Source organism: Acanthaster planci, linkage group LG07 (assembly GCF_054643075.1).
Source record: "Acanthaster planci isolate LZ-2023a linkage group LG07, COTS_SCS, whole genome shotgun sequence".
Classification (NCBI taxonomy): Eukaryota; Metazoa; Echinodermata; class Asteroidea; order Valvatida; family Acanthasteridae; genus Acanthaster; species Acanthaster planci.
Window position 1 is genome coordinate 21,093,136 of NC_141783.1, and position 24,749 is coordinate 21,117,884.

Sequence of the window (24,749 nt, forward strand, 5' to 3'; positions counted from 1 at the left end):
ACACCTGCAGCTTTATTCATAGATCCAAGGAATATGCATTCAGGTGTGTTACAGGAAATAATGTTGATTCTGAAATGGCTATCTCTCAAAGTTCACAAACAACTTGATGTGACTGATCCTAAAACTTAAGAATTACAAATAATGAAGTGGCCTGGCAAGATCTCAAATCCACTTTCGATAATTATACAGTGAACCAAATATTCACCAAGCTGGGCAATAACAGATGATGTAATACATGACCTATTGTATCACAATAGGGGGATCCCAATACGACGCTTTTAGCGTCGATCTGCGCACTTCCGCATTTGAAAACGAGGCTGTATGTGTCAGCTTCAATTCTTAATGTCTTTCAGGATGACTCAATATGTAAAATCAAAAGAAAAAATAACGGCAATTTACCATGAACTAACGTACCTGCGAAGGTCGTGTATCTGCATGTGCAGTGGGCGTAGTTTAAACTGAAGTGGTGTCACACTACAAACCAGATACTGCATAGATACTGTGGATATGCACAGACGGCGCTAATGTGAAACCCCTCAATGGCAACCATGACCTCGTGAAAGTGAGTGCTCACAGCTCGGTGTTTTACACTGTACTTTAAGGACAAGAATGATACACTTTACAAATAAAAGGACAACTCTCCTATTCAAAACCAATTTCAATGTAAATTTGAGTCATGGAAAATGCCATCGCCATCGCTGCCAACTATTATGCATCCTCAAAGGAACCATAAAAACACAAGGCAGTCCAAGCTAAACAGGTTTGTTATTGCACTGGCTTTGTGTTTCATGTGAAGATCACAGTTGACTCAAGGACAAGTACAAGCAATCTCCAAGAGAATTGTGCCTGGGCAGAATTTATGACAATCTCTTATGAAAACTGACTTTTTTTTTTTAATGTTAAACTACCGGTAAGGTGATTTGCAGTCTTAAAAATGAGGCCTGAACAGAAGGACGTGATTCTAATCTTTTCTAAGTGAGGAATAAAATCGTTCACTTTGACAGTTTTGGTTCAGCCTTATATTTCTAAATCCCTCAAAGTTTTTGCCCAAAGAAACTTTGTGGAACAATCAGTGCACGGCAAATTCGTGATACTGTGCAAATCAACTGCACTCGAATGTTTTCAAAGTAGAGGACATTTTCTTCACCCTATCCCCTAGGGTGTACGTAAAATCATATTGAAATTGGACAATTTGGGACTGTTAAGGATAGCTACAGAAATACGTAATTTTGTGAACAATTTGTTACCGTCACTGTTCTGTCGGCATGGTATTTCACACATCAGAATCCGAACCATCCTCAATCCTCTAGAATTACTGAGAGTGAGGCATCCGAACCTCATATTAAACAAAACCTTCTTCCAGCAATATTATTGCCAAGTTACCGTAGGAAATGAGTGGGCCCTATTTCTTAGATCCTGCAATATCCATCAAGAATCCCTTGATGGATTTTGAAGGAACTGGAAGAGGAGGGTTTAGTTCATGGGATATAATTTGATATTGATAATGTCAATATTTATGTATCTTTTGTAAAGAGATTTTTAACTACACGTACATGTATACTCCACACATGCATGCTGTGTTTTCCTCATGTTGTCAAGTTTTGATCATTTGATGTATGTTTTGTGTAAATATTCCAAAACAAAAAGAAATACTTGTTTCTGCTAATTATGTGCACTTTTCTCCTCTTTTCAAAAAGCATAGTTTCAAATCAGAAAACAGCATGTGTCTCCTTTCAATTATCAAATTGCTTACAAGACTTTTGTGGGTTAACTAGAAGATTTCCCGAGTGAAGGTAAAATTTCTCCCCTGCCATACAAGGAGCATTGATTTTTGTCTTCCTTCATCAGAACCTGAGACAGGAGAGGATTCAGAGTCCATTAGGCGGCCGAGACTTAATGGCTGACGGTAGATTACGATGCCTAACGAACAAAAGATGACCCTCTCTGAGCTCTGTGAAGGAAAGAAATTTCCACTGGGATCTGTCCTTGTGGCTCCAAGTACCCAGGTCAATATTTTGTACCTGCAAACGAATATTCCTTTTTCGTTGTAAAATACATGCATGCAGGTGGATAGCCTAAGGGAAGCTTTGAAGTGGGTTTATGAGTGAGCAACACATCATCTGTAGGTTCTCTGTCATTTCAAAAGTTGCCTTTTAAAAATGGGTTCATTCAGACTTTCTGAGGAAGGTAGTATTTATAAGTTGCATCTCTGACATGAGTGTGCAAAGTCTGAGCAAACAAATTTTGACTGAACGTTCAAGTTTTTGTGTAAGAAAATGCACCTGGGCACTAATTTGTGGGGAAAATATGTGTTCAGATGTTTTCTCAAATTGATAGAGTTAATGACCTCAGCGGATGTCCTCACACAGAGTTCAAATGAGGCAGGCTTGAAAAGAACATGCTTTTGCAAGGTGACTGAACAAGTTTATTCAGAAATAAGCTTAAGTATACACATACATGTACATGTAGTTTAAGTTGACCTTAACCTTGATGAATGCATGCCAGGATGGTTAAACTACACCTATGTACTGTACCTAGACAAGCTTTCTTGAGGTTGTTTTTGTCTCTGGTTGTAAACAGTAAGCATGATTTCAGAGCAAAGCACCTAGCAAAGACCCAGGATACTCTTGATTTGACTGCTGTTTGACAGGAGATGGTTGTTTTTAACTTAAGCAAAGTACACAGGCACAACACACACCACAAAAAAGTGATGGTGCCAAGCTAAAATGTTCTCCTATCAGTAGAACTAGTACCATGGCAGAGCACAACGTACAGTGATTTCAAAAAGCCAGACAAAAATTATGTGTACCAACTGTTTTTCCCCCAAATGAACACCAAGTTCACTATGTTTACGCTAGTTGTTTTCCTGCTATTGGGTTGTATTTCATTACAACTTATGTTGTTTGGAAAGAGAATTTACAATGATCAGAGAGTCAAAAAGAGAAGTGAGTGGTGATCTCACTTGCACTATTCAAGCAATGTCCAACCACATTCCACAGTGGTGCATGTACAAAAGACTTGCCTATGCAACAGCAATAAAAGCTGCAAAACCAAGTCTTCTCAAGAGCTGAACTTTTAGAGCAAGGTTTGTGCACAACCAGCAACAATGGTAACTGAGATGCTGCTGGGATATGAAAGTCAGGAAAGTTGACTATTCATTGTGGGGTTTTACTTTGGAATGTGAGAGGTTTTGGACAAGAAACAAGCTTCCGCAGTCGGTTTGCAAGGATTAAGGCAATCTGTGATTTTAACAAAACAGGCAAAGGAAAAAATAGTCAAAGGGCAGGTTCCAATTCAGGTTGACATATTTTCAGATGGACCTCATCCAGAGATACTTCACACAGTTTTTCTATTTGTATTGGTTGAAATGCATCACTTGACTGTGTATTAACATTTGATAATGCCCGCTGAGAAGTGATAATGTCCGCTGCGTAAATCCCGTGCTGGCACCTGGATACGGGACAGTTTAATCGGGTCTGATTGGTCAGGAGTCTGTGTGCACGCTACATGCCACGCGCACGCCAACTTCATTGAAGGCAATTCTATTGGACAATTTTCAAAAGGACTATACCATAAAATGAATGGGGGTGTTCCAGAAAATGAAAAGAAAAAATCCATCATATGTTGACTTCTTTTGAATCTCTGAATAAAAGGGTATTCATGAATGGGAATAAATATGTGCTTGGCCAGTCTTAAACTAACATTTAAGACCTTATTCAGGAGAACAAATGCTGATAAAGCCCTCACCTGCGGCTTAGGCATTAGTCGCGTCCATTCTCCTGAGCTGGTCTTAAATGCACACCAGCCAAGTACATAATTTATTCCCTTATTTTAAATTATTCTTACTTTTAAAGTGAGAAATTCAAAAAATAATTTACAATTTTTTCTGCAAAGAAGGAACCAAAATAAACACACAGTTCTGAAATGTAAAATGATTTAAAAGGCTTCTAGAGGATAAACTATCCCAAGCACAGGGCCCCAAAATCACAACTTCTTTGGGGATTGGCTGTTTAAATTTTTCCCACATAATCTTACTTTAATTTTGTGACTTCCTGCAAATGCATACTACAGTGTGTAGCGGACCATTAGTGATACAGGCAACAGCTTCTCTTGAATAGAATGTGTTGTTGGCTCCCAACATGTGACAGGCAATGATCACTGTTACTTAGGTGGAGGTATGTACAGTGTGTGGACAAAGATTATTAAGTGTGTTGGCAAGCACCTGCATACAAAACAGCGGAAAGCTTCTACAGATATGGTCTCTTTTGTATCAGATCTTGGGGGGGAGGTGGGTAAACACACCCGCCCCTCACAGTCAAAGCAAGCCGACAGGAGATCAGTAAGGATTGCTGGGTTAATACACACAGGTCTACATGGCTACATCCCTGCTTGCCTAGCAGCTAGAGGGATAGCCCAGAAACTGGGCAAACAAACCTCTTGCTGCTTGGAGTAAATCTGATAGATGCTTGCAGGGTGTCAACTAGCTCAAAGAACAAGGGTACAAAGTCCAGTTGTGAAAAGCAAAAGGCAAATGTAGCAGTGAACAATTACAATTAAATTGACCACTGACGATCGGAAATGTAAAACCACTGTGACTTCAGCTCAAATCTAAAGCAGGATTTTCATCTTATTTCTCAGTAAGTTTAATGTCACAGAAGGGTGACATTTGTTCACATTCAGGGAACAGCTTGAAAAATCAAATCTACACGTTTAAAGCTGGTTAAGACTCAGTTGGCTTAATAAGGGGAAAAAGCACAATTCAATGTATGCCATTGAAATCATAAAAGCAATCACTTAAATTCAAATCACAAAAACATGAACTAGAAACTACACTTTTGAAAGGGAAACAATTTTGAGAAAAGAAAGACATCAAAATTATCCTGTAGTTTGTAAGCTCTTGGGTCCAGCCAAATATCGCCATTTAACCTCAATTTCCCTTCAGTTTTATGTCTAACCCTGGGTCAAGTCAATTTATGGAGGGGCCAGACAGAAAACTCAAACAGTCAGAGGTGACATAAATCACACTAAGTCTGCAATGGTCTTAACTGGAATGTTGTGACAGGAGAAAGGACAGAAAAAGTGGTGAAACAAACATCAGGGTTGGATAAGAAGAGCAGAGATCGAGTAAATAATGAACAGGGTGCTCTTTTTTTTGAGAAGGGAAGTGTTATTGAGATGTCAAAAGGTTTCCTAACTAGAAGCTTCTGAATTGTACCTAAACATTATTCTCTCATTTTTCTGTGTGTGTTTTTTTTTTCCTGTCAAGTTTAACCCCACCCACCAGCAAAATTCAGCACACATAATTTTGATGTGTTTTGTAAATTTGGCACTGAAATTTCCAACCACAAATAATTTCTATTTTATAGGGTTACAGAAATAGAAAACATTTAGTTCACGTGAAGCATTTCAAAATAACAATAAATACGAAGCCATTTCAAAAACAGCATAAATTTTATGTTTATCCCAATTCCTGTGTTTCCCCGCCCACAAAAAATTCCCTTTCGCGGTCCCAGGCTGATTTGGATGACGTCTGATACATGTCCAAATTACAAAGAATATGCAAACTATTGGTTCAGGTGAATTTAGAGGGTCTCTTTCCAAAATGTGCGACAAATAATAAATACAATTAATGATATATCCGAAGAAACAAATGGAATAAAACATTTACAGTAGCTTAACCTTTGAAAAGGGGAGACTTTGCACAGTAAAATATTGTGGCCATCATGCAAGCAAAATGTCAAGGGTACAGAACTGCAACAATTCAGTTGAAATAATCACGATTAGTTCTTGGAGGCTTCATCTATGTTCAGTCTTCGTTTTTCATCCATGACTGGGTCAATCCAATTCTAGACAGGGTGAAGGAGTGCAGGACTGACCGGCCATCAGGGAGAGAATCTGCCAGAAATTGTGCCATGGGGTGAGGACAGAGTCGTGACTCACGACTCATGACTTATCACAGCCAGAGAAAAAAGTCTTTGCCCAAAATGGTTTAGTTCTTGGGACATCTATTGAATATCCAAAGAAATATTCTTGTGGAGAACTTTCTGGTCAAGCAATCATTTTGATGAAGACTTATTCCCAAGATCTCACTGCATTCATAACTATCTTATCAATAACAATTTATTTTTATGGTAGTTTCAACAGAATTGTCAATTACTTTCTGTTTTGATGTTGAAGTTGAACATTAGACAATGACATCCTTTTTGGTTTTATTTTGCTTATAAATTGTTTCTACTGCAATGAACTTCAGCATGAATTTTTGACAAACCTATCAGATAAATATAAAACAGATTATTAACATTGTTAAGTACATTATGTTATTTTGATTATATTTTTCTGTATTTTTCATATTCTGCAATCAACCTCTCAAAGACAAATCACTCAGACACACACGACCACACATGTACATGTGCGTGTAGGGTTAAAGTACATGTACATCACTGACTTCACTTAGTATACAACAAGTGCAAATCAATAATTATTACATAACAACCACGCATATAGGATGGTAGTATTGACTCATTATTTGAGCCGCCTCATAGGGATCTGCATGAATCTCCAAAGATGTTGGATTAATTAGTTCCCATATGTCTGATGATATGGCGTTCATGCTGTGTGGCCATCACAAACTCTAGCCTGCCACCTGTCCTAAGCACAGGCTAAAGTTGTTCAGGACAGGCAGCTTTTTCTAAATAAGTGAGTTACAAGTTTTAACTATACCATTTATTTCACAAATCTTTATAATTCTATCTAAAGCAATTAGCACAGTGGAATTATGCTTAGGGGGATTTGTTTCAAGTCTATTGGGAGTAAGCAGGAATGTATTTCAATGGCTAACCATCCTAAATCCTCTACAATCCAAGTTCTGAGTTGGGGTGATTTCTCCCAAAGATTCAGTCAGTGGACATGCCACATGACAATGGGTTTGTGTTTGTACTTAACAATGTGCATCTCCTTTCCTGTACAGGATTTTGCTGCATTTGGGAACCTTGAGAGATTCATGAAGGTTTCTGAAAAAAAAACTACGGCTGAGATTGAATATGTGCAAACTTATACATTTGCACCCCCTATCAAAAGAAAAAGTAGTTTTATAGAATTGACTCACTCTGAAAAAAAATTTCACTTGAACTTTCCTCTTGAAAAATCTTAACTCAAATGTTAAGACACTGCCAACAAAATGATCAAGAAAATAAATAAGGGAACTGTGTTAAGGTGAGGAAAACTCAAGGCAAAATACGAGTCACAAATATGCGATTCTAGAAGATCTCGGTTTTAAACAAGTAAACAAGAAGTTATACATACTTGTATATTTATCTCTAAAAAAAGGGGGAAATCTATCCAATGTAAACCAGTGATATGTAGAGAAAATCCATGAACTCAGACGAGAGTGGGCTCATGTCCAGACAATTCTCTTCATAAACTGAGAAATATTTATGAATCAGTGTACTAATGCAGTTAGCTAATATTGCCAAGGAGTTCCTTCTTACATCAAGTTATCCTGGCCACACCTAAAGCTGCATAGAGAACAAAAACGATTTCAGGGCATGAGAGCCTGATGTTGAGAAACCAATCTTTCTGTTTTATTTTACCTTTGCTGCTGTTGCCCATGTTGTGTCTCAGCTCCTCCAAGTATCTATCCAAAAGAAACGAGTTGGCTACACTCATCTTGTCTCCTGGACAGCCCTTCAATTTCCTCCTTGAAACCTTTTCTTACAATTCCTTCAAATGCATCAGCTCTTCAGTGGTAATTCCAGACAATATAGACCAAACAGCGATCAAACTTGACTCACTGAAATGTTGAAGTTTCAGAAGAACTGTCCAGTTGTCTTCTGATGCAAAATCAGGTCATCAAAATCTCAGATGTTACAGATATTCATTCTATTTCAATTTGTCCCAAAATATGTAGACTGGATGATGATTCCTTGGCCCTCATGGAAGTACTTCTTAAATCAACATCATTAACTACTGCCTAGGAAAGAATGCAGTATCCCAGAAATGATCATCAAAGAACTCCACAGAAGGCAGTTACTGGGATTCAATTAGCTAAAGCACGCACTTTAAAACCAAAGCAGTCCTGCACTAGCAAGGTTGACACATTTCCAATCCTGGCCCACACAGAGCTTGGCAAGCCCAGCCACATTCTCCTCTCAAAAGCCTTCAATTTTACTCTTCTCCGAATCTTACTCCTCCATCAGTGAGGGTGCTGCAGCAGTCAATCAAAGCCGCTTCTTCTCTTTTATAAAGACTCCAAGTTGTCAGGGCATCTCACTGAATCCACATCAGTAGTTTTCAATGTAAACACGGAGGAGTTGGTGCCTGAAGCACAACTTGAAGCCTCTCACAAACTAAAGGAAACTCTCCGCACGTGAGCAGACTCCGGACTTCATAAATCCCACAAAAGAAACAGTAATTCGGCCACCCCAGCACAATCACATGCTCTGCCTTGGACCATTCACTGTACACTGACAGCCTGCATTCGCCACACAGGCACTAAAAACACCTGAGTGGTTGGAAGTTCCCATTATTCTGGCAGGGGTGACTCATAAGCAGCCAATGAATGGTAGTGACTGGCATGCACACCGGACAATGGGATTAACCAGATGTTTGCATCCTGTGTTAATCCCTTGAATGGGGAAATCAGTGGCTATGGGGGTGTGGATGTGGGATTAATCCCTCCAAATCTGGAATCACAAAGCTCTTGTGGAATTGATACATGATCTCAAGGCCACGCTTTGGTGATGATGAATCTTTAAGTACTTCCTGATTCAATGAGTGTCTCATCACTTGTGTAGTCAGTCCATCCAGCCTTCCAGGATACTCATGCATATTGAAACTTCACCTCCAGGTTTTGAAACTTATATGTTCCAAATTCGAAGGGCACCATTTCAGACATTTGGATCCAGTTTATTTGTTTTGATTGTCACCAAGGATGACACACAAAGACACTGAAGACGGTAAACTGCAATGTTTACAAGCTGAAGTATGCATCACATCTGATGCATCGTTGAAGAAAATAAATTGATATTTTCAATGCGGTATTCTAAAGCAATTGGGCTAAAGGTGTAACAATAGAAGTGGTATATGTGTACATGTTCATGTATGTATTCTTGAAAAACTCCTTACGGTGAATATTTTCACAAGTACACAAAATATGAAATCATCCACATCAGGGTTGATTAGTAATTTGACAAAATATGTGCACTTGGTATTTTCACAGGATGCAGTATTATGATTCTATAAGATTGATAGAATCTGAAGATGAAGACATTGGCATAAATTACCTGGCATCACTCACGTTAATGGATATTATGAATTTGACATTTAATGACTGAGAATTTTGATCACAAGATTTATTTTTCCACAGCATACATTAACATTTTCTCATCAATCAATCGATACATGATGAGGCAATGCATACAATGTGTTCATCGTCAACACGCTTGCATACTTCACATAGTAGAATGATTGGTCAAGAATGACTCCAAAAATTATCAGTGACAGAGAAACCTTGAGATACATGAGGTGACTAGCCCCAACAGATCGGTGACATAGATCCAGAATAAACAAATCGCATTAATTATAGACAAATGAACTTGAGCACAAATAAACATGAAATATTTCTGAATACACTTTGAGACTAAGAGATTTTAGGAGGAGAAAACTCAAGAGGAAATTGACTTATCATGCAAATTGGAGGACTACCGGTACATGTATAGGGAAGACATAGGGGACGGAAGTGGTACCTGAACAACCCCCCTATGTCTGACCCATTTAAGCTAATTACACAAACCTAAATTTCCTATACCAACATTTAAAGAAGTGGGGATTCGGATTCTTTTTCGGAGGCCATTGATCTCTGGAAGTTAAATACATGTGGCTAAGACTTGCATGTACATGTATATGTCCCCTTATATTAACACCTGATCACAGAATGCCAAAAAATGTAAAACAAGTTCCAATATTATTAAATCAAAATCACAATCAAGTCCAATTAAATCAAAGCACTGATTACACGTTTGATCAAAACTAAAATTAAAACATGACACCAGTAAGGCACTACTTTACATTTAGTAAAAATTACAGCAGACCTAAAGATGTATCCAAATCACACCTCTTCTGGTCTCAAAAGATCTGGGAAAGCCACTCCACTGTATAGACCCAAAAGATTCTGGGAAGCCTTAGTTATGTCATTGTAATGCATTGTAATGCAAGCCTTGTGTGTGCTAATAACCAAATGTGTGACCTGAATGCAAATTACAAGATCTAAGGTCATCATGCAAGGCCAATTTACGGTGCGTCATCACAATTATACTACACAGGACCACCAGGGGCATCAAGTCAGGTAGAAAATGCACTAGGTTTGGAAGAAAAAAGGATCATACAGATGTCAAGGTCTGGTACATTTATCAAACTTGACTGAGTACAGGGCTCAATACCTCCTGGCCAAGTTCAAAGGCTTTTAATTGGTACACGTACATCAACACTTATTTATCTAGGATTAAAGCTTGAAGATGGGCCAAAGCAATTCAATGCTTTTTATTTTTGATAAGCAAGTCAACATCAAGAACGTCTAGAAATTATGCACAAGTGGTGCAAGCTATTCAAAACTGAATAATCAACAGATGATGCAGGATCACATCATCTTGGTTGTCAGTTTTCATTGTTGTAATGGAATAACTCCTGAGGTCAGCCTCATCCTTACTCCCCTTGTAGAGTGCTTGGGGCCTAATAAATACAGCCTTTTCATTCCCAACGGTTCCACTGCTTTTAGAGTTGGGAATCACATGCCCTATGTTCCAATGTCAGCAAAATCTCCGATTCGTGCGCATGGGGGGGGCTTGAATTCCCAGGAAAAAAATCGAACAAGAATGAAGACAAAAAGAGGGTTGGAAAAAGCAAAGGAAATGAAAAAAGAGCTGAAAGAGGATGAAAATCACTACTTTGCTGGATAAAACCCCAAAATGGACCCCTCCAGCGACAAATTGCTTACCATTTTTTACCCCTGAAATGATCCCCCTGAAAAAAGTGATTCCCTCTCCATCCCCCCTGTAAAACTCCTGGTGACATCCATGCTCAGATTTGGAGTCAAAATAGCTACTACTGCCCAAACCAGAGCTGCTTAAGCACAACATTTGCTCAAGCACAAGAAAAACTTGCTTGATAAATTAGGTAACCAGCCAAAACTCCATGTGATGTAGATTGTTTTGGGATCGTATTTAGTTGTCTTTTGGTTAGCATGACAATCATATAGAGTTTGAGCTGGAAACCTTTAGTTTTTTTAAGCAAGGTTTTTCACGCTTAAGCAAATTTTGTGCTAAAGCAGCTCTATGAAATTGGCCCCCATGGCTATTCAGACCAACTGACTTAGTCAAGAACACATACTGATTAGTTCAAATAGATACTGGCACTCCTGGGGGGGGATTTAATGGGATCACAGTTGAAAACGTGATTTCTTTGGATCAAGAAGATGCTCATTTGGGAAGTTCATCTCATTAAGATGATCCACATTTTCACCTCAAGGTGAAAATGACTGATCCTCAATGGCTTCACAGGATTTGCCTCGAAACATGAAAGTGAATAAAAAGAAATCACTTTCAGACTGAGTAGGCTAAATCCTCAAACTGTTGATGCGTGTTCTTTGTCAAAATTAAACTAGCACGTAACGTTTTAATTTTGGAATTGGAAACAGGTTTCACAAGTAATGCACCATGACGTAGTCCACTTATAATCCTATTTAAACACATCCGATTAAAATCCCTGGTTTTATGACACAAAATAGTGCAAGGAACTTTAAAAGCTTGTTCAAAAAGCGGCAGAGTTAACTTTGAGTTTGGACTGGCGCAGGTAGAAGTCATTGTACAAAGAGCAGTAATAGTCAAGGCTGTCCATTCAGATCCTAGTCCCACCTCCTGCTGCTTAATTACATTCCAAACACAAAGGCTTCCGAAATTGCTAAAATAGGTGCCCAAATCTCACCCCAGGGGGTCAACGGTGTTTGCTTACACAGAGGTCATATTTTGGGTATTTCTTTTATTTTCGACCAGCACTTGAAGTGCAAATCAGGAGGTTGATGTACCGCTATGGTGTGCCCTCATGGCCCCTAGAAAATGGTTAATGAAATCTGATGATTTGTAGAATTTAGGGTTTTTTTTTTTAAGACAATAAAGTACACAATACTTTTAACATGATTATTATACAAAAGCCTGCATGGGTTCTTCTACATGATCTTGTTAAAGCAATCAAAAGATCAATGCAGAACAATTCTGACTGAAACAGGGAACAAGATCAGATCCATTTCATATCTCAACTTAAAATGTGCTTCAGAATTTCTAAAGAATTGTTAATGGGAACCTTGTTTCAAATGCAAAAGTTAGTCTACACTTAGACATTTAATAAAGTAACACTTTGTCATATTTAACCCTCTGCCGAGCTCGATTATAAAAGGATATTTGCTAATAAATGTAAATTGAAAGCACATACACACATATCTGCACCAAAGCCTCAACCACTGGGCAAACAGATTGATAAATCTGAAGAAGACTCTAACAAGTAAGCCCTAAATCCCCTGACTTATTTAAATGACATTTACATGGCAACCTCTTTTAAGGCTATCCACAAAGGCAAAGTTGTGAAAAAAAAGAAACACCCTTCCTCTGGTATCTACGGATGTAACTAAATCTTGCACAATTTGAGTTAGGCTCCTGGTAGAAAACTAATACCATCTCCCACAGAGAAAGTACATGTTGTTGAATATAATCAGACCTTTGAATCACATTAACATGTATTTGTTTCCTAAAGAAAGACATTCATCCAGAAATAAAAATCAGGGAAATGAAGGGGAAAGATTGGGGAAACTGAAGGAAAAGACGGAAACTAGAGGGAAATATTTGAAATGTATTTGACAAAAAACTAGTGGTTAAAAAACAGAGGTTCAAGCCTCTTATGACGAGAGAAATACCAAATATTGTCCCTTTCATCCAAAAAGCTTTTTGGGAGTTAAATTTAAATAAAATCTGGTATACTGATTACACATAGACAGATCATTTTGAATTCCCCAGACTAAAGACACTGTTGCTATGCCTCGTGATTTGGGGCAAACTTTTGCATAGCAACCATCTCTGGAATTGACTAGTTCCTTTGTGCCCTTCTTATCCAATGAAAACAGTGTATTGGTGCAAGATGTCTCTTATGTAATTAAGTAAAAGCTTGCCCCGAATCACGAGGTATAGCAATTTAGTATGGAAAATTCATGTTATGTTTATGTTCACATCAATTTAAAGAACTGTGTTCCAGATTTCATTCGCAAAAGGCTAATTCAGTGAGCACATATCTGAAGTCTTTGTGGATCAACAGAAAAATTCTTGTTTTAACTATAAAAAGCTGAAATTTGCATAAATTCAGGACTTTAAAACTCATACTAATACTTCAAAGTTCACCCTTTTTCTTATTTTTGTTAAGAGACCGGCTGGAGGTTTCAAGCAAATAATCACAGCTATAAAAGCATTTATTTTACCCACACATGGGGCCACTGCATGATGAATGAACACCAGTGACTAAGAGATGATATCCTCAGTATTAACTGTCAATCAATTTGATCAGTTTGGCCTCATGAATTCTTCCTGTAGCAGTCCAACTATATCCTGAAATAAGACATTTCTGACTAAATTGTCATCTTTTTCCTCCGACAATATTTAATCGAAGATCAAAATGGCAAAACAGCAAACAGCTTTTGAAGCAGATCAAAGAAATAAACTGGCAATAAAACAGCAATAAAAAAGGAACTTCAAACATCCGCACACAACCTTCTGGACCTCCTCTGTGTTCCGAGTGATGTTTTGTTGGGACAGGGTCACTGGAGTTCAAGCTTTCAAGAGCCAGGTGGAACACTGCACAGGAAACTTTATGTGATGCGGCAGACAAGAAAATATTTAATTTTGAGGGGACTGTAACTTGACTAGTTTTGTTACCTCAAGAATTCAGTAAGAGCCATACTGCCTGGAAAACCCTTCGGAGAGTCAAAGTAAACAAAACAATTTTGCAGAGCAAAGGTCTCCTGATTTAACCAATGCAAAATTATTTGTTTTCATAAATGTTATTTTCATTTAGAATGATACGTACCTATGAGCAACAACCTATATAGTGAAAACAGACTTATGAGTATCCTTTCAATAAAAAGCAGCTGCAACTCTGTATTATAATTTCCATAAACTTGGACAGCTAAAGAAATATGGAAACCAATCAGGGTAGGTTGCTGTGTGGCAGTGTAGGATGTGTGTGTTTGGAAACAGCTTGAAGCCGTCTTCAATTTGCCCACTTATGCTTCACACCTGCAGAATTTCTTGAACTGGATACCCTGGTGGGAGGAAAGTTAAGTCCAGAGGTGGTCTTTTTAAACTCACAAAATCAAACAATATTGGGTTTTTTTTTATGTTCCTCAAAGCTAACATTTCGACACATTCAACATCTGTGTGTAAATCTCAGTGCTGATGACCTTTCCTACAGAGAGCTGGTCAAAAACAAATTGTCCATTTCAAAATGGTTTCATCACTGGCAAATCCATGGTTTGTAGGCAGACAGATTAACTGAATCCTACTCTCTCTCCTTCCATGCCTCTAATTGGATATGCCATCGAAATGCAAAACAAAAATGGTCAACTCAAGAAATAAAAGAACTTGATTTGGTAGCCATTTCGTTGTTTTCTGCAGTTTTGCCACAAAACTGTAAAATTTTGAAAATGACAAAAGGGTCAATGAGCATTATTTTAGCTAAAAAATTCATTCTGGGTGATCACTGCAACGTGAAAGCACAATCTTAGACTGTTTGGTTTAGTAGCTGTATCAATCTCTAAATCAGTGTGAGTTTCATGTTGTCCAAACAGCTAAGGAGAACTAGTATCTCTGGGGAGTTTCTCTAGAAATGGGAACAGAGACACCCTGAGGGAGAGGGAAGAGGAAGGGTCAAAGGTTAGCAGCAGTGTGGGTAAAAGCCCCAGATTTGTACAACTGACTCCCAGAATTTGGAAACGATCAATTGATGCACTTTACAACAAATGGGTAGGGGGCCTACTTTCCATATTAGGTGCCTTTTCAAATTAACAAAATAACCTGACCCCACTGAATTAACAAAAGTTATTAAAAATTGAACTTTGGCTGAAAACAGAGCACATACTCCAGTTAATTTTCTATAAAGTAACACATTTTGGAAAGTGAAAGTGTTCATACTTATTACTGATGAGTTTCACTTCATATGAGGTGTACCCTACGGATTTAGTCACAGAAATTTCTATGGTAACCTTTTCCCCAGGGGACCACTTTAAAACTAATCCCTTAAAGTATCACGAAATTCAAAAAAACCTGATTGATTCTGTGGGAGATTTTCACACAACAGATGAGATTCAATTGTTTGAAATTCCTAAAGGAATTGGGCTAAGTGTGAATGTTCAGAGTATTGTTTAGTCTGCACAAATGGTGGGGAGACAGGCAGTAAATAACAAAGCCCAGAAGACTGCGCTTTTTATGAGAACTTTGTGTGGTCTGATGTAAAACAGAAAATAGTCTGCCAGCTCACCAGTAAACTTAACAGATTCCCCTGTGGGGCTCACTTGAGGTTTTAGAGGAATTGGTGTAACACCTCTTGAGCAAATCCTCAATACCAGTGGTGAGGTGGTATTTTCCTGCCTCCCTGCTTAGTGACTTCAGTTCAAATCCCACAGGAAGAGGACAAGAAGGATGGGTCTGTGATTTCAATGTTTTTTTTTCAACCAAGTGAGTGTATGGAGTGTTTTAATTTTTTCAACTTTGTACATGATAAAATGTCCCTGATAAGGAACATGATAAAGAAAAAAATCAGAATTCTTTTCACATTGTTAAATTAATAAACTCATGGAAAACAGGAAACTCATGTGGACATGGTACTGTTAAATTGGGATGAGGAAACAACTGAAAGTAGTTCAAGTATCTCTCTACAACTTCCCCCTCATAAACTGTGGGAGTGGGGCTGACGTCCAATCCGCCAGTTCTGGGGGTATTCCCCCCCCACACATATATAAAATAAGCGAAAACACTCTCCAATGAACTGTTCGGAGGGGGGGTCAATTAACCCACCCCTTGCTCTGGTATCAATAAATAAATATATACAAATGAAATTAGAATTATGACAATAATTAAAACATATGTGTGTTCACCTGTCCCCAATGATTGGAAAAATGCCTGGATCCTGCACAGAGAATCCCAAGAGTTTGTGAACTGATAATTCTTGATAAATACTTTCCAGTCCCTGTTTGTAAAGGATGAAGAAGGAGTAATTGTTTTTATTTGCTTAAAACCCTGTTGTTGGTTTCTGGTCATTCAAGAATAATTGTGTTAGAAACATGCTGAAACACCTGAGGCCAAAGAGAGTAAGATAACTTCAACCTACTACATTTAGACAGACACGCATTTACCGTTGGCTTGTTGGCACACCTTTTATTTATCTGCACTTAGAATCTCTGCAAATGACAGCAAGGTGGCAACAACCGGCAAAATAAATAAATGCATACAGAGAAAGACTAGCAGGTTATAAGAAAGTCTCCTGCGACTGCAAGTGATTCACTTCCTTGAGCTTCAATCAGGTCAGGCGCTGTGGGACCGGCGCCCTACTAGGGCCAGTAAAGAGGGCTTACCAGTCTGTGATGAATAGGAACCAGACAATCATTGTTCAGGGCAACCTCAACTAATCAATATGACAGTTACAGTCTGCGAGGGAGTGTGGCATGGGAGTGTACATGTACATTCTGAGCTGATGGAGACAATGGGAACCACTCTGTTTGATCTCCTACCAATCACTGTGGTTGGGGAAGCGAGGAAAGACAGCATGGGTATCGGCATTGTTATAATGTGATTGAAAAATGTGGCAAGTATCTGCGAACAGTTATGAAGGAAAGCTGGATATACATAAAGGTGATTAACATCAAGCACTGGAATAGTAAGACTGAATTCAATTTGGGGATTATGTCTTAACAGTGTACACATATATTTGAAAACTGTGTGTCTGAAATATTAATCAGAGATTTAAATAACGCTCCCCTAACTTGATCTTTTACTAGTTTGACCTGTAACATTTTCATGGCAATTGAAATGATGGTTAATTCTAATGTATGACAGCATAGCAACACCGGTGTAAACTGTGTAAAAAATACTACTGGGAATCAAACCCCTGCTCCACCAAATGAAATGGCAGTCCAGTAAAGTTAACTGAATGTCCACATGAGTAAAAATCTTCACAAAAAGTATACCAGATATGTTTCTTGTTACAGTATGCAGTCCTTCTTGTAAATAAAAACCATTTCTTTTTCGGCAAAGGAAGATGACTTAAGTTACATGCTGGCTTGCTTCAAGGATTTTTGCTTTTGATTTAAATAAATCATGTTTCAGCACTACAGACCACCCTGCCTAAGTACTTTCACCAAGGTAACGATACACTTCAGATAGGTCTCCCTTCCTGTTAATCCCTAAGACCAATGAAATCTCATTCCACATCCCCAACAGTGTGTGTTTGTGTAATTATGCAGGTGTAATCCCTCCCCTGAAGCATAATTGGGTGATTAAACTCGACAAGGAAACCTTGTGAACGGTCCAACAAAACCTGAAGAAATCAGAGTTTCTCAAAGCTGTTATCAATGATTCCAATTTAAACAGCTCAGGTTGTTCTGTTGGAATCTGCTGGGATTTGTATGCCATTCTGAAAGGCGGCGAGGAGATTGCATAGCCTTCCTGGATCCTCTAATCCTCTCAGAGTTTAAGACGAACCAGTCCAGAAGTATTCACTCTTTGCACAAAATGTTCGTCTTGGAATTCAAGCCTGTCAATACTTGAAAAAGCTCTCTGTCGGATTGATTCAGAATCCATTCAAAAATCCAATTTTGCAAGTCCTGCCTCTCTTTCAACAACAGAAGCAAGTCTCACGGGTACAGCCTGGGACTCCAAAGTTGTTTGATTTTAGGAAATTGTTTTCCAACCGTCATACAACTGTAGAGGGCAGGGGTGGATTCCTGGCAGTTCAGCTCAAGCCGGGGTTTATCTTTCAGAGGGTTCATTTATTTTCCTACTTCAGGAGCCACTGAGGCCATAGATGTGCCCATAAACTTGCTCCAATGAAGCAAAAAAATGTACCATATACCCATGAGACTTGCTTCTATAGTTGAAAGAGAGGCAGGACTTGCAAAATTGGATTCTTGAATTCTTGATATATAGCTGTTGCCACTATTACTACGAAATACAGGAAAAAGAAATACAGGCAGTCGCTGACCCGGCATCGCCGCTTCAACTAGGAATTCAGAAATATTTAAGAAATTCAAAACTGTTTCACTTTGTTCTGGCATTCACAAAAGGTATAAAATAGACAAAAATAAACAGGAAAACCTGGTAACTCAAGGAAAAGTTGCATGTATACCTGCTCTGACAGAGTGGATCTGCTAACAAAATGGCGCTTGTTTGCTAAACCTACAACAATCTACCACAGAAATGTACTCACCTCTATACTCCAGTTTTCCTCCTTGTCAAGAAGTTCTTAGCATACCATCTCTATATTCCGCCGGCGCACCAAGTTTGTCAAGTGAGAGAGTAAAACCATTGCCATGCGACGACGTTGTTATCCACACACATTCACGTCTTGTTGCTTCACCTCAAATTTTCCAATACCAACAGTAAATTTCCTCTTGGAGACAAACCTACCTGCGTTAACAGAATACAAATGCTAATGAAATAATAGTCTCTACTGAATAAATCCCAAATCCAAGTATATTTATTGTACAGTATTAATGTACATTCACTGACCTCAAACGTCTTCATGAAATAAAGTAATCATACCAGTAGATCATGAGCACATTAACCCTTTGCAATATCCAGCAGCATCTAAGGAGCCCCACAGACACATGGTCATCTCTGCCTCTATAAAGTTACATTCTTTCCATTAGTAACAAACCACGAATGCTTGATTTTCTATCACAAAAGGGTTTTCTTGCTCATTTCCTGAAGATGATGTGAATGCCTAACGCTGAATTGTGAATAGATCAGTTCATTGACTCACAAGTTAAGGTCCTTAATGTAGAATCGAGGAAATGAAATTTACAGATTGGAAAGGAACAATTCAAAATGGTTAAAGAAGTCTCTGTATTAAGAAATTAAATCATTTCCTTTGAGCTCACAATCTTGCCCGGGTACATGCAAGAAATCAGGTGACCATTTTGGGTCTTTGATTGGTAACCAGAGGTAGTGTCCCACAAGTCAATGTGGTAAGGCCAACATGACAGTACAGGATGTCTACCCACAACTACAGGCTGCACATCAATCTAGAATACTAAGAATAAAGACTTGGTCCCCCCCTTCCCCTATTCTACTTTCCTTCCCATTTCCAGGGTGAGTAGACCTTGGGGCTATTTCAAGCAAGGGCAATTTTTCATGCTTTTCCCAAGTCCACCCTTCAGAAAATCCTGAATTGACTACTGGTTAAGAAGTCATCAACAGTAACTCTGACAGATTCAAATCCCCTGAGACAAAGAGTTTAAATCACCTTTTTGCAAGCTGCCAGGTTGCCTGAAGCATGTTGTTCTAATGCAACACCATAAAAAGTCCATGCCTTGTAGTTATCCATGAAGGAAAAACACTTTAAACTGTCAAGGGGGCAAAATGTTGACATTATGAGAAAAATAAGAAATGGAAAACAAATCAGAACAAGACACAACGGCTTTCCTGCAGGTTGAAAAAGCCAAAAATAAGTAAAATGGATTTTGACTGGATAGCTCAGTTGGAAGAGCATTGGTATGGTATTCCAAAGGTCAAAGGTTCAAATCCTGTTCCAGCTAAAATTTGTTTATTCATCATTATAATTGAAATGTCTCCTCAGAGAAACTCATATGAATAAGTTTATGCTTTTCAAACTATAAAATCTTATACTCATGAAAATGTGAACAGGATAATGCCCATCTTCTGTAACATTTTCTACAAATTGAAATCATTGTTGACACTGTTCGTTTGAAAAAAGATCGTAGAAGTAAAAAACTCATGTTAGAAAAATTAATCAACATTGAATGCCTACATCTTCCTGCCTCATGGTTCCTATGAGATGCCTCATGGTTCTTCTGGGATGCCTCATGGTTTCTATGGGATGCCTCATGGTTCCTATGGGATGCCTCGTGGTTCCTATGGGATGCCTCGTGGTTCCTCTGGGATGCCTCGTGGTTCCTCTGGGATGCCTCATGGTTTCTATGGGATACCTCATGGTTCCTATGGGCTAAGATGTGCAAAATAGTCACTGCTTTTTACTTACAGATGCCCCTTGAAATTCCCAAGCACATGTGGAAAGCTGGCTATAATAAAAGTGCCCTGGACCAGAGATGAAAAATTTTGATTGTAGAAGAAAAAACAAAGTTTAATAAGACTAGTAAAATAACAGTGGAAGGAATGAGGCTTTGAAACACTGAGGGAATGCAGATGAGACAAAAAGGTAAAAAGAGAGAAATGCTTCCTCTCTTCACTAATGCAATTCTAACATTCTGAAGTCAAGAGCACTCTCCCTGACAAAGCCCACAAACTACATCCTGGTCTGAAGTTGCGAGAGCACAGCCAGTTATCGATGTGCTCTTTCTCCCCCGTCAATATCCAATCAGTGAGCTTGTCTCAGTAGGCCAACTCAGCCAACGTCAAAGCTCATTCATTTCCTATCCGCCCTCCCCTAGCAAGTTCAATCACATCGATTGTCACAACTGAGCCCTGACATTCCAGCATGGCCTTGGGCCATTTATGTAAGGACAACTTTTTTTAGATGGAAATTTTCAATTTGTGGAAAGAATTAGTTTGCTGCTTTCAGGTAAAATCCCCACAATAACATTTTGGGTAAATGGTATTCTATACATGACTGTTATTTATTCATATTTAAAAGTATGGCTTGTTTATTTTTGACTCACAATTTAATTCTTAAATCAAAATTCTCAAGAATAGGCTGATAGGCATAACTTTGAAAGACAAGATAAGATTTTACAGCTTACTTTTTACTGAATCATGTTCATTAATTCTCCAAAATGCCTTTTAGATGACTTACTAATGTTTAAGTCTTAAACTGTTCCACTGTTTTTATTTTAATGGTGCCAAAAAGCAATATGTGAACAAATTGTGCCACATTATGTACATAAAAGAACACGTTATTTATACAAAAACCAAGCTTTTAAACAGGATCCCTTGCATCAAATATCAAAAACATACTCCTTTGATTTTTTCTCAGGGTGAGTGAATTAAAAAAGGTAAATTCCGGCATTGATTAAAATATTTAACTGTACTGCATGTACGATCTCACTCGATATCAATACATGAATTTATTATTCTGACTCAAGGGAAAGAATCCCCCTACACTACAACCACATCCTAAGTACATCAAAAATATTTTGGCAAGACTTGCAGGGGTAGACTTGGTGCAAGTCAGGTCAGTACATGCAACTATTTATTTTTTTTCTTCAAGTGTGCATGTAGCTGTCATGTGATCTATACATCGTCCACATAAGTTTTTCCATTTGCGCAGGGACACTGGTTTCCTTATCACCAACTTACAGATAAGTCAAAACTCGGCCAGTTACATTCCACAAGTACAGCTTTGACAATGCAAGTTTGTGGACAGAACGCATGAGAACTTATCCTCAAGTCCACTGCAGAGGATGGCCAGACCACAAGGTCACACCATCCTCAGATCCCTGGGTGTTAGTGTCAGTTACTCCACCTCCTAAACCTACACCATGATCAATAACAACACTTTCTATTTGTGGCTGGCAAAGGATCGGGGCCAGCATTAGGTTACCTCTCTTGTCTTTATATAGAAGCATTTGCATACAGTGCACCTAATTGAGTGAATGTAATGCAGAGACTGTTACAAACATAGGCTTGCCCCCTGCTGAGGTTAAAAGTAGTGACCCCTGGATGAATGAGGGCTGGGGAGGGTAATGTTTAGGGATACATTTCATTGTAATCTCCAGGGGCAGGTGATGATTACAAACATTGAGGTGAGAAGAGGTTAAAGTTGACAATACCTCAGACTGTTTTGTTGCCTTCAACATGTAGGGAAGTCAATCATGACGTTTTCTCCATCTTCATTCAAGATTCAAGTATTTTCACCCCCAAATCAAGTTTATCTGCTGATCAGTTCTCACTGAGAATCTGCATCATGCATGCAGCTGCATGCCTTTCATGCTCTATGCATATACAGGTGAGCCCCAGTAAAACTTTTGTGTTGACAAACTGCAGTGAGGAAGACACTAATCCCAGATCAATTTTTATTTCAACTACACTAAATAAGGCTAACTACAATGAGACAGAATAGTTTTACTTTCATCAATCACATACGAGGTCTATTTCTTGCACTTTAACATTTTTGGCACTTGTAAAACAAATTTTTAACTTATTTTTAAATCAAAGTGTTGTATGTGTTAACACTTGATGAAAACAAGTTGACATAAACTCCTGCCCAATTTTTGACATAAGTGCTCTTCCACTTAGTGTTTAGTGGAGAATTACCCCGAAATTAAAGTAAGCCAACCAATAAAACCATCCAACCAGCCACAAGTCGTCTATTTTAAAAGTGGACTCATGCCATGGTTTCATCTCAGGTTGTCTTTTCCCTGGCAAGGTTACCAACTGCCTGTCCACACTCAGCAGGGTTTGTGAAACTGGTAGCCCTTAGTGCTATCTAAGCCTATGTTCCCACTGCACCCAATGCATTGGATGAAATAGTCTTTTCAAGTATTAAGGATTTGTGAAATAAATTGCGGTTTGTAAATTTGGTACAAGCAAAAACTGCTGGTCCTGAGTAATTTTTGTCCACATATTGTAACAGCTGGACAGGTGGCTATGCATGTAGATGAGACACTTATAACTCATGCTAGATACTGAATCAAATACATGCTATGCATTTTCATTTAGACCTCATTAACTCCTAGCTAACATAGCTCAATAGTTTTACACAAAATAAAATCAGCAACCAAAAAGCACCTGGTAAACCGAAAAGTGGCTCTTACCTTCATACAATGGTTAATACTATTAGTCAACAGGACATGGAAGTTTTAGAATGACCGATATCCTTGGAGGATGTATCCCAGACCCAAGTAGGGGGACTTGGATCAAACAAGGACACCCAAAGTGGAGGTCCTCACACTTTCCTTGAAAACCAAGCAGAGAAGGGCCTTTTTTTGCCAACAGCCACTGACTACCAGGGACATTCATCAAGGTCTAAAGATTCAATCACTCAAAGCACCTTCACGCCAGTGCCCCCAGAGGCAGATGCGGTTACCCAAGGGTGCCTTTTCTCATCAGCACGTCTGCTCATTCTGTCAATCACTCAGACATTCCAGTAACTGCATATCAAGGTTTCTGCTTTTTTTTAGTGTCTTCGTTGTGGTACCTTTCCAACAACTTGAATAAGTCCAACAAAGGTTCTCATTACTTGGAAAAACCTGATCCAGAACTAATTGTCTGTGTAGCTTAAGTTTAGTTGCCTTGGATTGAGGAGGTAATTTGAAGAGCTTTTCCAACCCATAATTTGGAGGCAGGCTAAAATTGAGGACGTAGATTGCAGGGTTTGATCTAGGCTTGAAACATTTTGCCTGTACTCCCCTAGCCAAGCTTCAATTTAAACTGTCTGTCCTCTCCCAGAAAAAAATTGGAAATTGACATCATTTGGTGCTATCTGAGGCTATATTTCCACTCTATCCTATATTTTGGAAGGAAATGTGATGACTTTATCACTGGTGTTCAGAATTTCTGTAAAAAAATGGGGGTTGTCAATTATGAAAAGCAAAACCCACTGGTCCAAAATTTGTTTTTGCCTGTCCTCATGACAGGTGGACAGGTCGCTGGACGAGACACTACAGTCCCCAGCAGTGTGGTATAAAGCCACAGGTTGGCATGCTATCTGTGGCTTGAGAAACCCAGCTGAAGGTTAGTAAAAATGGGGAGATTCTTTATTCAAAATTATCAACTAGTCTGATCTGAATATTTGAAATAACTGGCAGTTTGTGCGCTTTCCACTGGGATACAGTGAATTGGTCACATTGGTGAGGACCCTTCATGGTTTGGTCTGGGAACAAGAGCCAGAGCTATTACATGCAATGCATTACGGACAAATGTTCAGACATACAAAATCTGCTTAACACCAAAAATGCCTCTTTTAATCCTGTTTTCAACTTGACTGTTTTCTTGCTTTGAGTGGATCCTTGATAACATGTTTGCTTCATCGTGAGTTTGCAAGTGCCTAACACAAACCAGTGCAGTGATCTGAACCAAAGCCATGGCAGCGATAGATAAGTTACAGGTCATTACTTCTGAATTGTGTGGAAGTAATTTCCCAGTAGAATAGTTGAATTTATGCTGAACTCCACACCATAGGCAGGTATCAGAGAGATTGATGGGACTACAGCAACACGCCCCATTGAATCTTTTTACAACCCCACCCTCTCTTTTCCAATCATACTGAAGGACAGTCATTGCTCACTGTAACTAAGGGTGGGCAATTGGACAGGTTGTAAAATTGTTGATACACGGCACACCATTCACGCTGACCTAAATATGACAGGAACAGCATTAAAGGAATCTTGAATACCTCAGCTGTCCATACGTGCACTGTTGCAGTGCACATGACATGCATTATGCTACTTTCAAGGCATACAGATCCCAACCTCATTCCCATGGGTACAATCTTGCTGCACCATGTTGGTTTCCACCATGCTTTGTGCG

General features: G+C 38.8%; 1 protein-coding gene across 4 annotated transcripts in view; it reads right to left on the minus strand.

Annotated features, from left to right (window-relative positions):
- The window catches only part of LOC110988836 (myosin-I heavy chain-like), an 80,572-nt gene extending 60,924 nt beyond the window's left edge, over positions 1-19,648 (minus strand). For 2 of the 4 annotated variants that reach the window (XM_022252720.2, XM_022252721.2), the window contains exon 1: positions 7,590-8,461. In XM_022252720.2, the coding sequence (XP_022108412.2) occupies positions 7,590-7,665 (76 nt within the window). In that variant the 5' untranslated portion in view covers positions 7,666-8,461. Of the gene's footprint in view, positions 1-7,589; positions 8,462-18,510; positions 18,711-19,548 lie in introns of those variants that run through there. The other 2 variants (XM_022252722.2, XM_087139072.1) reach the window with 2 other exon arrangements.
- Between the last annotated feature and the right edge of the window lie 5,101 nt (positions 19,649-24,749).